The 13,175-nt window shown below is 37.8% G+C and overlaps 1 protein-coding gene across 1 annotated transcript in view; it reads right to left on the bottom strand.

The window, feature by feature from the left end:
* Nucleotides 1-13,175, bottom strand: part of PHLPP1 (PH domain and leucine rich repeat protein phosphatase 1) — a 216,776-nt gene that overhangs the window by 41,600 nt on the left and 162,001 nt on the right. Inside the window, exons 5-9 of the mRNA XM_027576176.2 lie at nucleotides 12,254-12,400; nucleotides 11,412-11,642; nucleotides 6,029-6,231; nucleotides 4,131-4,191; nucleotides 1,242-1,337 (exon numbers count right to left, since the gene is read on the bottom strand). Of these exons, the coding sequence (XP_027431977.2) occupies nucleotides 1,242-1,337; nucleotides 4,131-4,191; nucleotides 6,029-6,231; nucleotides 11,412-11,642; nucleotides 12,254-12,400 (738 nt within the window). The remainder of the gene's footprint in view (nucleotides 1-1,241; nucleotides 1,338-4,130; nucleotides 4,192-6,028; nucleotides 6,232-11,411; nucleotides 11,643-12,253; nucleotides 12,401-13,175) is intronic.

Raw genomic sequence — 13,175 nt, 5'->3', positions numbered from 1 at the left:
CCTACACACACTTCTGTCCACAGGGCACAGCACCAAAGTCCTCTTAATAATAGTGCTGGGCTGCACTGGGTTGCCTAAAGGCTCAGTCAACATAAAACTCTAAAGCAGAAAGCATTTTCAAACAGACTGAAATTCCAGGTATAGCATATGGCCAAGGAACAGAGTAAAATCAACTGAGCTTTCTAGGGATCGAAATGTAACCCAGATTTCTTTTACGAGATCTATGTTCTAACAGCGTTAACCAACAGAAATATAATGCAGGCCACATATGTAATGGTAAATTTTCTAGTAGCCACATTAAAAATGGTGAAAAGAAACAGATAAATTCATTCTTACATTTTATTTAACCCAATATATCCAAAATATTATTTTAACATGTAATTAACATACAGTATTAGTGAGATACTTTGCATCTACTGCACATTTCATACTTTGGCACTTCTCAGGACTAGCCACATTCTAAGTCTCAACAGTCATGCGTGACCAGTGGAGCCACACTGGACAGCACAGACACACGTCGTATACAAGACAGACAGCATTTCCATCATCACGGAAAATTCTATAGGATAGTCCTGGAATAGCCTACCTTTTGTTATTAATTGCATGGCTAGTCACTAACAGTCAATAATACTTTGTACCAGAATTACTTAACCTGAAGCTATTTGTCTCTACGGACACTAGACCTCATGACATGGCTGTGTTACAAATCTTGCCATTAAAGTGAAAGTTATGAAATAAAAATAATACACATTAAGACAGAAAAGGAAAGAAAAGTTCTTGGACCTTTATTCCAAATTTCGTATCAAGAAAAACAGAATCTAGTTTGCTCTTTCTAGGTTTAATGATCTAATAATCTTTTTTTCCAAAGTTATGTTCGAGGAAAACCGAGAATTATTTGTGGGGAAGGTAGACATGTTAGGTCAACAGACAGAAGTGAAAGATTCCGAAAGAACTGAAATTACAGAGGTGAACACACTGTTTGCTGAGTTTTCAAACATTGCTTATTTAGAAACATCCCCTAAGCACCGCCCCGGGTGGCTTTGGAAAGCCTGGCTGACAAAGTCTCACCCTACTCTCCACTGAGTGAAGAAAGTTTGTAATTCAGAGATACCATATGAGATAAAAGATACTAGAAATAAGGTTTTAAAACAAATTCTTCTAGGAGTTCATAATAACAAGCTAAATTATTAAAAAACTGCTTCTCTAATTTAAGATTCTCTCACTCAATCTGTAATACTCACCGTGCAGGAAGTTCACATATTTGATTATGGCCAATATCCAAAACTTCTAGCTTTCGGCTTTCACATACCCACTCAGGCACGTTTTCTAAGCAGTTCCTAAACATAAGAATATACAATTTTTTTTCTTTGATTGGAATTTGGCCTAAAATATGGTTTGAAACTCAGAATAACTACATAAAATAAATAAAACTTCTAACAAAATACCAAAGTATAGTGAATACTAATCAAAAGGATATGTATATTCACTTTAATCTAGAAGCAAGATGAAGTGTGACAAGGAAGAGGAAAGAAAGAAAAAGTAGAAAAGGACATAGTTATATCATCTCTAAAGTCTTAAAAAAATACAAGGTCTGGTTCCCAGAATTGCTATCCTACGAAGTCTATAAACCCGTGCAAGCTTAGCAAGAGGATGTCTTATGTTGGAAAAAACAAAACAAAACAAGCAAACATACACATTCTTTCAATTAAGTAAAATGGCATAAATTAGTTTTATTTTCCAATTTATATTTTTAATACTTCTCAACTCCAGTAGGTATCATAAAAGCATAGATCATAGATAAAAGGAAAGAAATGGCACCAGTTACTAGTCTCACCAGAGACCTGTGAGACTCAGAATTATTTGAAAACATTAACTTATGCATTAAGATGGCAATTATAATTAGCAGAAACAAGTGAACTAAACTAATGCTGACTTTATCATTAAATGAACTCTTCACTTCTTAGACAAATCTACTACAATGAGTACCTCCCCAGTCATGGATGATTAGCCTTTTCTCTTCCTTTTAAAATGTGTGAAATGACCAGGCACAAAGAATGCAAAATGGTATGTACATTATGAGCACAATTCTTTAAAGACAGATGAACAATTCCATGAAAATATGATGCTTCGGACAGGACTATATCAAAGTGAAAACCATTGTGATATTAAAGGTGGCAGCATGATTAAAAATCATGTTCTTTAATTTTGCTAGTGTACTAACTTTTCAATTCAAATACAGAAAAGGTGGACTTATTTTCTTAGTGTCTGTACAGGTACACATGGTTCTGGCTTTGAAGCCCTGAAGATCGACCCACTTAATTATTTTATTTTATAGTAGTTAACTCCTAAAACATCTTCCTAAGATAGGAGAGTGAAAGTCCCTCTCACTATAAAGAACCTCAATATAGAGCAATAAAACTCCTATCAGCGATAAAAATAACCTAGAACTTCGAACTTGAGGGCCTAGTAAACACCATGATGGGTGACAGCTCAGTTCCTGTTGATAACATACTCACATAAAAGGAGAAGGGTGAAAATACTCAGAGCTATGTCAGGGGGGTCAGTTTTTCTCAGAGAAAGTCCTATAGTTGGGAAGGCGAATGAGGTAGAGCAAGTTACACTGAAGATTCTGGACATGAGAGTTATAAAGAAAGATGGATAGCATTTAAGTGGCAGAATTCAGGGAAAAGCAAGACAGGGTTTCCAATTCAATCTCACTTAGGGGTTTCAGTGGGAACCATTTGCCAGTTACCTCCTATAAATAAAAGGAGAATAGATTTACTCTATGGCCGACTCTGAAATAAATCTGTTCAAGATATTTATATATACCCATGTATGCAAACCCACTGCAGTACTGTTCTTATTTAAAGGTTGAAGATAACAGCATTCAAAAGAGTTTTAAAAAAAATAATCAGGTAAAATTTGACTTCAAGTTTATTAAACAAAATTGACATGAATTTAGCAGAAAATTCATGAAGCACTACTCATAAAGTATTTTATAATTATAAATTTCTGATAAAATTTTAATTGTAATAATTCTGACACTTTCTTACATAATTCTGATTGAGAACCTTATTAAAATAACTTGGGTATATTGTTATAACTAAAGGCAAATTCTGCACCTGACCAATTATATGGCAGTTGTATTGGATTTTGCACACTGATATAATACTTGCTACGCTAAGTGGGCCACAAACCCCCATGTACTGTGGTTGTTCAGAAAATTTTGGATATTTCCTTTGGAGTTATGTTAAAAGTTTCAGTTTTAGTGTGTCAAGATTATTAAAGTCTAATTTGTATAAATACATGCTTTATGCCTTCAGAAAAAAGTCTACTATATTTATGGGAACTGGAGTAAACATGACACAATGCAGCAGTGAATTTGTATAAAAGGTGAGATGGTCAGCCTGTTTGCAAATAAGCTGAGCAAAGTGAGCAGGCTGGATGGAAATCCTACTTTGGTAGGCTTAGTTGCTATTTTCTAAGGGTTCTTAGCAAGAAGATATAGGTGCAAAATAACAGAGGGAAGGAAAAAATATCAAAGAGAGACAGCACAACATTTTTAAAATGAAGACTGAAGATATGGTTAATATAATTAAAGAACTTCTGGACCTTCCAGTCGTATGACACTCAACTCATTAATCTTTCAGGCCCAAACATGGTGGTCAAATTGGTGTCCAGAGGGACATAATACCATGATTCTTTTATTTTTTGAACTATAGTACACAAATGTAGTATTTTAACTAACAGATATTTATGTAGATTTTTCAGAAGTAAAAACTATGAATTTAATTTGTAATATTTTTTAAAAGATTTTTTATTTATTTATTTGACAGAGAGAAAGAAAGAGAGCACACGAGAGCACAAGCAGAGGGAGTGGCAGGCAGAGGGAGAAGGAGAAGCAGGCTCCCCACTGAGCAGGGGGAGCCCGATGTGGAACTCGATCCCAGGACCCTGGGATCACGACCTGAGACGAAGGCAGTCGCTTAACCAACTGAGTCACCCAGGCACCCTTAATTTGTAATATTTACTGTCAAAATACATAAGAAGTCTTTAGGCATAAGCTCAGACAGGATGATCTAAATAACTTCCAAGGAGACTCTAGAGTACTCTAGGACTTGGCATCTTACCTTGAAACATCCATGTAGGACAGATAATTTGGAACTGGGTAAACATCCAGTTGAACAAGTTCTAGGAGGCAGGGAAAAAACACAAAGGCATTACCATTCAAGTCACACAGAGACTCTTTTTGTATGTAGAACATCATCACTGTGCTTTATTCACCATTGTTTAGGTTAGGAAGTACAATACATCTATTTGTTAAACTTTGAAACTACAGGAAAGTACAGAGAACTTCCAATTTAATCACAAGATCTTATTCAGAGATTGAAATAAATCACTCCTACTTTCCTACCTTTCCCCCATCCACTTACTGTGGCTCTCCTCTTGTTATACATGCTGAATGTTACCTGGAAGATTAACTGTATGAACAGTTTTTTAAATCTGGAATTCCTTCCATAAAACCATATGCATCTGGCTTTTGCCTTTTTTACTCTACTGAAATCATACTCTTGAGGGTCACAAATGACTTCCTCCACTCAAATCTGAAAACCCTTCCTCAAAACTGTATGGAATAGGATACCACCATCCACCTAGGGCTTTGTTTCTAAGAGTAGTTTCTAGATGTCCTTCTGCTTCTCCAAACACTCACCCTGTAATTCACCAGTTCAGCATCTATCTGGTTGCCTATCCTGGCGCCAGCCGGGAGGGTCTTCTAAGTCGACTCCTGGTACCAGCACTCTTCTCCTTCCCAGTTAACCTTACTTCTACGGTTGCAGGTACCACCTCTGAACAGATGAGCCTCAAACCAACATCTGTAGTCCTGAGTGCAAGTTCCCATTTGCTCCCATGAAAACCATTACAATGATGGCGATTAGCAGGGTGGTAAGGGCTCCACTCTTCTCCCATAAATGCACTCTGTACACTACTTTAACCGGAACAGTCTTACAGCATCACTTCCGTCACATGTCCCTCTACTTCAGAATCTCCACGGGCTCTCTATAGTGTACTGCACTAGCTTCAAAGTTTCACCATCTGACTCCAAGCCATGCATTCCATAACTACCTCTTACCATTTTCTAGTGGGCACCTATGAGTTCAGAATTCCCTGTTTTCTCCCATCTGCCGAACAGACCACATTCAGATTCTTTCCCCTTCAACACCCACTTTGGGCCTCCTGGCTATCCAAATCCTATAACCCTCAGTGACTTGTGGCTATCTGACATTTGGCTTGTTTCTCTCATGAGATGACAATAAACTCATTTCAAAAAAAGAAAAAGAAATCCCCTATCCTTTAGAACTCGTGCACTACACTATTCATAGAACAAGTACATGATAAACAATTGTTCAACTTGTAGTACTGAATACTTGTTTTCACTCAGTTTTCTGATTGCAGGGAATTGAAATCTTCACTTTAGTAACATATGTCCCTATGATCTTTTCTTTTTTAGAACTGTCATAATTTCGAGATTCTGAAGAAGAGATCTCATTAAATGAGTAAGACTCCTGACTTGCGGTGTCCCTGTGGGTATATAATTCAGGTCTCTCTGAGGATTAGTTCCTTTGTTAGTGGAGCATGAAATCTGAGACCCTGAGTAGAGTCCAAAATGGACCTTCCTTTCATTTTCACTCTCCCATATTAAATCATGTTCCAGATTTACTACCTTAACAGGGTAGTCCAAGAAATAGTTTATTAAGGCCTTTTAAGCAGAGGAGCCAAATCAAGAGTTGGGGAGTAACTTACCCAAATATTACAATATGAGAAAAACAAGTTGGGACCTATAAAATCTTCCATTTTGGTTCTTTTAAATACCATACCAGCATTCTTCTTTTATGATTTTTACCTCAGCAATATCTGACACTTATTTTATTAAATGAGCAAAGTAAAAATCAGAGTGAGGCAGAGATGATGGTGCTGAGTCAATTCTTGGAACCAGAAGAAAAACTCGGATGTGGTCTATATCACATACCATTAGAAGCAGCATAGAGCGCTTTTAGGAAATAGCCACAGATGTTTAATGTCACCAGCTGATTCCTTTCACAGTGTAAAACTTCAATGTTGTTGAAAATCATGGCATCTAGATCACCAAGCTTATTGTCGCGCAGATCAAGCTGAGTGATGTGCTGGAGAAAATCCACTTCATCTGCTATTAGCTTCCTAATTACGTTCAGTCTTGAGGAGAAAGGACACAAATTAACTGCAGTGCTATAAATAAATGGCCACACCCTAACATGCTGAGGTAAGGAGAAGTTTCAGTATATTATAGTCTTCCATGATTTCTTTAATCTCTACATCTGGACTTCCTTAACTGGCCAGATTCTTTGGTTATTTTTAGCTACAACTCCATGAAGGTCTTAATCTTGACAATATATTCTGAAACACAATTTGGACCACTTAGGCTGGAAGAGAAGCACATATATGTTGATTTTTACCTTAATTCATTTGAAGAGGAAAACAAGATCCACTTGATCATTTATTTTCTTCAAAGAATTTAGTTGAAAGAACACAAGAAACAAAACCTAGAACAACCTGTTAGGCACATTAGAACTACACTGAATATTTAAGGAAGGAGAAAGGATTAGTGAGCAGGGAGATGAGCAGTTCATATAGGACAGAATTTAAGGGAGAACTTTGGGGTGGGGGGAGGGAATGAATGGGAGACACATATGCACCAGAGATAAGAATGCAAACATCTGGATTTCTGGCTGGCTTAGGACCAAGAACTGATTACCAAAACTATGTCCATCATTAAAATATTGCTTGAGGGGTGCCCGGGTGGCTCAGTGCGTTAAGTGTCCGACTCTTGATCTCAGCTTAGGTCTTGATCTTAGGGTCGTGAGCTCAAGCCCCATGTTGGGCTCCATTAAAAAAAATAAAAATAAAATATTGCTTGAAAGAGCAAAGCACAGAAAATACTTTGGCATCTAGGATTCGCTGAGAAATTACAAAACAAGGACAACAATGGGATCAATAAATCTAGGACACAGCAAGGCACAGGGGAAAACTGGCAGAACCTTGGCCATGAGAACTAGTTAGCTAACAGACTGAAGTTGCTATGGATGGGTTGCCAAGAAGATAAGTAAGTAGTAATGGGGACTAGGAATCAATAGAATGAAGATACACTTAACTTCAAAAGGGAAGAAAAACAAATGAAAATCTCAATTCCTAGTTTGCTAGGCTACCCCCAACTCCTTTACAAACAAACAATAAGAACTCTGTACTTCTCATTACAAAACCAACAAAGTGCTGAAATAATGTACTTGGTTAGAAGAGCATTAATATGAGGGTTGGAGCTTAGGAAAAAGCTAAAGCTTCTTGGTTGTGAATTTGTGCCCTTTGAAAAAAATAAAATAATGGTAACTGAAGAAAATAAAATGATGGTAATTGAATTATTAGTAGTAATATCATAAAGTCACTGAAACGCAAGGATGAGTGACAGATAGCAAAGAGTTAGGATTTGTCAGTCTGTAAGCATAGCATATGGCCTCTTCAAATGTGCCCAAGAGGATTTGTTTGTTTGCTTCTTTTTTTATTCCAGGTTGTAAGATTTAAAAACTGGCCTCAAGCCAGCAATTTGCCTATTTCCAAATGCTCACCAGATTACTAGTATATGGACACAGAATTTTTTAAAAATCTCATTTTAGGGGCTCCTGAGTGGCTTAGTCAGTTAAACGTTCGACTCTTGGTTTCCACTCAAGTCATGATCTTAGGGTCATGATCTCAGGGTCGTGAGCTTGAGCCTGAGTCGGGCTCCATGCTCAGTGCAGAGCCTGCCTGTGATTCTCTCTCCCTCTGCCTGGCCCCTCCCCCAGCTCGTGCACACACTCTTTTTAAAATAAATAAATCTTTAAAAAAAATTTTTTTTAAATTAAAAAAAAAAACAAAAAATCTCATTTTGGATACAAGAGACTATAGAAATTGAAAAAATGTCCCACGTTCTTCTTACTTTACACTGTAGGTAACTTTCATAATGTGGCATTATCATCTTCATTTGAAATAGCTCCCTCCTGTAATTTCACTGTATTAACACTAAAATAATTAAAAGTTCATTTAATGAGGAGACAAAAGAAAATCTGTAATGAGAGGGAATTGTTCAGTTTAAATTGCCAGGTTCTGTCAGGATTCAAATTCAAAAGTTTTCAGGCTCAAACCATAATATAACTATTTAGGATGAACTTTCAAGGAGGCAAAATGTGATTAAAATTTCCTTCAATAATCCCCAGTAAACACAGCCATTTTATTTATTTCATAAATATTCACTGAGGTTTACTGTGTGTAGACAGGCAGTATGAAAGAGCATTATGTTCTAGTGCCAGTTTGCTGCTCATCACTTTGCGTTTGACCTTGAACAAGTCACCTAGTCTCTCTGCTTAAGCCTAATTCTAATCTGTAAAATGGGGATAACACCTTCCTTGTCAACTACAAGGCAGCTGAGAAATGAAGTATGTGCAAACAACGAAAGATATGGTGATGATCAGGATGATGACCTATGGCTTTGTGTCAATAAGAGATGAAGAAAAGGTGTTTGTCAACAGATTCAGTATGTTAGTGAGGAAAATCCCATATGCTTTAAAATATAAAGACTACAAGTATGTGTTAAGTACCATAACTGATGTATAAAATACAGAGAATGGTCAAAAAAGATGCAATGGACGGAGCACCTCATCTGAATCCCCAGGGTAGGCAGACTATAACAGGTATAAATAGGAAAAGAAGCAGTGCATGAGTTAGGGCAGAAGAGCCTCTGGACTGAAAAGAAAAGCACAGGGAGGACTCCACATATGAGTGCAGGAGCACAAGGCGTGCAAGAAGCTGCAAGGGGGGCTTCGTCAATTAAAGTACTAACTCAGTGCTAACGCTGGATAACAAGGATAAAGAAGAGCGGTGTTTCTCGGTTATCTGTAGTGAATGAGCTCTAATCTATCATGGACTGATGTGTACAGTCTTACTGCACATGACCAGGACCCAGCCCACAGCACAGGCGGCTCCCCAAGTGAATTCACCAACAACTGAACGAGTCTATTCCCCATACAATGAGATGAGTTGCTTACATGAGTCTACTTGCATACTGTGGCAATGTCAAATCACTGTATGTTTCTAAAACATTAAGTCTCAATTTCTATACATATTTCATTGTAGAAAAGTAGTGAATAGTTGGCTTACCAGCATAGGTCGGAGGACCACACTTTGAGTAGCTCTGAGCTAGAGCCTCATCCCCAAGGGACTCACAAGCTAGTAGGTTGAAACCAGATAAGAAGAGTTTAAATACCTCCAGCCAAAGAATTGAAGGCTCTGGGCAAGACTGTGCTTGCTTGAGAGGCTACACAATGGAAACAGATGCAGCAGCGAGAAGGAAAAGGAAGGGACAAAGAGAGAAACTAGTGTGAAAGAAGAAACTCATAGAATCTGGTGGTAGACCAGAGGTAGGGTCCAAAGTTTCGTGTCTATAGACACAAAGAAGTGATGTTGCTCAGTAAAATAGGAATCCAGGGCAAGAACTAGTTGAATAAAGAAAGAAACTGAACTGTTTCACAGGGGGTGTGGTGAAGTGTGCCAATGGGGGGAACCAAGGTAAAATTATCCAGGAGGCACCTGAAGTGGAATTAGTCCCAAGAAGAGAAATTAAGGGTTAGAGAAAGATTGGGGTCCTGCAACTGATCTCACCTAAAAAGATCCAATTAGAACTAGAAATCTAGGTGGCTCCATTTAAAAGCACTTAAATGCTTTAATATGAAAGTTTTCTAAATCCAAGTGACTCAGAGACAAATAATGTTAACAATTTAGAAAGTTAACAAGAAAGTTAAGTGTTTAGTGCCATCTCCTGTGACATTCCAAAAAGTTCTCAAAGTCAGATAAAGTATTACCATTTGTACTCCTCAAATTAAGAATTCTAGGTCTGCAAATTGCTAACCAACTCTTCCCCAGGTGCAACAGGCGTGATTTCTTTAGTCTGAGGAAAAAGAAAGGCAAGCAATTCTTGTTTTTTGTTTTTTTGTTTTTTTTTTTAAGATTTTATTTATTTACTTGAGAGAGAGAGAGAGAGAGAGAGCATGAGCCGGCAGGAGAGGGAGAGGGAAAAGCAGACTCCCCACTGAACAGGGAGCGGTGAGGCTCAATCCCAGGACCCTGAGCTCATGACCTGAGCTGAAGGCTGACACTTAACCAAATGAGTCATCCAGGTGCCCCAAGGCAAGCAGTTCTTTGAGGGACTGGAATAAATGAGTTTCCAAGGCCAGACCAAATAAATGCAGAAGAAAAGGAGCAAAAGATGATGCTTCTTTATACTGACAAAAGTCAACAGGTCTGAGTAAGGGTCTAGGATTACTAACAGAGAGGAAAGTGGGTAGTAAGGCAAAGAAAGAGCCACCTTTGACAAATGGGAGTTGTAAAGAGTCCAAGAGTGATAGCTGAGCAGGTTCCATGAGTAAAAAGAGTCTTCAATTAGGTAGTAAGAATGATACATAAAACACATTGGAAGTGTGAGGCATTTAACTCAATTCCTTCCCAAACTCTTAAGAATTAGGTTCTGTTTATTAACCATAATTTAGAGATGAGAACACAGTTACAGAGATATTAAATATCTTGCCCAAGATTTAACGTCATTATTACATGGTCATCAACCCCTGGCTAATGGAGGAATTAGTCTGGTTGAAAAAGTATCAAATTGGGCAAATCAGTATGAAGGCCTAAGCCTGATATGTTGCTTTGCAGGACCTCAGTCCCATGACAGACTTCTTTTTCCTTAAAAAAGAGAAATTTAGAATAGATTCCTCCTTGTGTACTGGTTCTTTGTATATTAGAAACTAAAACTGAACCTCACATACTTAGGGATAATCACTGAGCATCTTTAATGTAGCAAGGACTATGCTAGCAGTTTTTAGTTGGAGTTTAGCAAGATCAGGATTCAAAATGCAGGTTCCTTGCTCTTGTGAGGTGTGAGAGTGGAGGTGCTGGTCAAACTTGGGCCTAATGAGAGCTTATAAATTTTATATTTTTGTAAAGAACAGTAAACTAAGGGCAGAGCCATGTGGATAGAAAAAAATAGGAAATTAAAATAAATAAGTTAAATGAATAATTTAATGAATACATTATATTACATGAGGGAAGTCAAGGAGGGAAACAAAATTGAAGAAAGAAGAGATGCTCAATGCTGTTACCTATCTCAAACCACAGAAAAGGAGGACAAAGAGAAAAAATACTCACTTTGTTCTCAATGATATGGTTTTCATTCACCATAAACTGCAACTAACCAGCTTGCTTGCCTTGCAGAAGAATGTCACCAAAAGGACTATAACCTACTCCTAAATATAAGCCAACCACTTAAATGGGATATAGTTCTTAAAAATAGTTACCTTAGATCCACATGTTTAATGTGAGGCATTTTTCTTAAAGCCTGTAGCCTAAGGGTCTCCATACAGTTTCCAGACATACAAAGTTTATCCACAGCAGTCAATTTCTCCAAAACCTCTGGAATGTCAGTGAATTCATTGAAAGAAAGACCAAGATAACTGAGCTGATGCATGTTCTCCAACTCAGGAGGAAGGGCCTGGAGAAAGTTTCCATCCAACAAGAAAGTCTGTAAGCTAGTAAAGAAAACATAAGAATTATAAAGAGAATATAAACTTTACATGTTTATTACCAATGTACAAGTTCCATAAATATAGATGATATTATTAGTAAAAGAAAATGAACTACCTTTTGCAAAATGCATAAGGGCAGGGCCCGAGGCAATAATACACCACAGAGAAAAGATCAGACATAAGCATCGTAGTCTTTTACTGAAAACCAAAATCATGACCCATTTTCCCAACTTGGATCGGCATAAATGGGAACAACGTGAGCTAACTACAGTGTGAAGCAGCCCCAATACCCATCTTTCATTGTTACTTTAAATATTAAGTCTTAGAATTCAACATAACTCAGAAAATGAGAAAGTAAGCATGTCATCCCATGGGTAGACACACTCATCTGTGGGGATCCTCAGTTCTAAACAAGGATATTTTAATTTTTTACAAGACTTTAAAGAGTATAAAAGCTAACAAATGAACTCTCCAGAAGAGCCTGACGTCTTGCTTTGGAGCCAAGACTTCCATGACCAACAGAATAAGTTAACTAATCTATTAGGCTGCGACCCCAGTGCGGCTTCCCCAGGGGTCTCTGAGGGATACTCTGCAGTGGGGTTTGAAGTACGCACTTGTGCATAACCCTGACGGCTGCTGGGACCGCTCGCAGGGCATTGCAGGACACGTTCAGCTCGGTCAGAGTTGGAATATTGCAGACTGCTAATGGGAAGTCCCCTAAATGATTATTGGAAAGGTTAAGACTCTTCAACTTGGTGAACCTGTTACAATAAAACAAAAGAAAAAAGACAACTGTCAGAGATGCATAAATCACATTATTTTAGCATAGCCTTAGAGATAATCCAACCCAATTCAACTGAGGAGGAAATGAGCCCACAGAGGTTAGGCACACAGCAGAGCTGGAGAGCACCTCTTCAGACTCTAAGGCCAGGGTTTTACCTAAAATATAACAGTTATATTTAAAAACAAACAAACTTGTCGGTCCAGAATGAGATTGAATATTTGAAAATGTGAGTTCTGCTGGAGTAATTTTTTTTAGCTTTACCCGGGCCAGCTTCATTAACACACCACTACATGACAATGGAGAGAGAGGGAAAGAACTGGCCGATCTAGCCCTTCCGAATTTCTGTGTTACCCACACAAGTCAAAAATCTTTCTGCTCAAAAACTAATGATGTAATGTATGGTGATTAACATAATAAAAAAAATCTTTCTGCTTCATTTCTCCCCAAATATAAACCTGAAATAAAAAATTAATTTATCAGAACTACACACTCTCTCAGGGAACCAAGTTTTATAGTTCCAAATTTAAGAACCAATTATCATTTTTCAATCTCAACCCAACACTTGATACTGCTAAGCACATACCCTTTCTGGAAAAGCTCTTCTCATTTCATTTGTAAGACCTTTTCCTCACCGAGTCTCTTCCAACGCTCTTTGATTCTTTTCTTCTAGGTTTCTTTCTTCTTCATCTCCTCTTCCCCACTCCATGGTTAGATGTTTCTCCCAGATCTCTGCTTTGCCAGCTTCTTTCGTC

The sequence above is a fragment of the Zalophus californianus genome, chromosome 14, assembly GCF_009762305.2.
Source record: "Zalophus californianus isolate mZalCal1 chromosome 14, mZalCal1.pri.v2, whole genome shotgun sequence".
Classification (NCBI taxonomy): domain Eukaryota; kingdom Metazoa; phylum Chordata; class Mammalia; order Carnivora; family Otariidae; genus Zalophus; species Zalophus californianus.
Note: the sequence above shows the minus strand (reverse complement) of the source record. Positions and strands in the feature narration are given on the sequence as shown.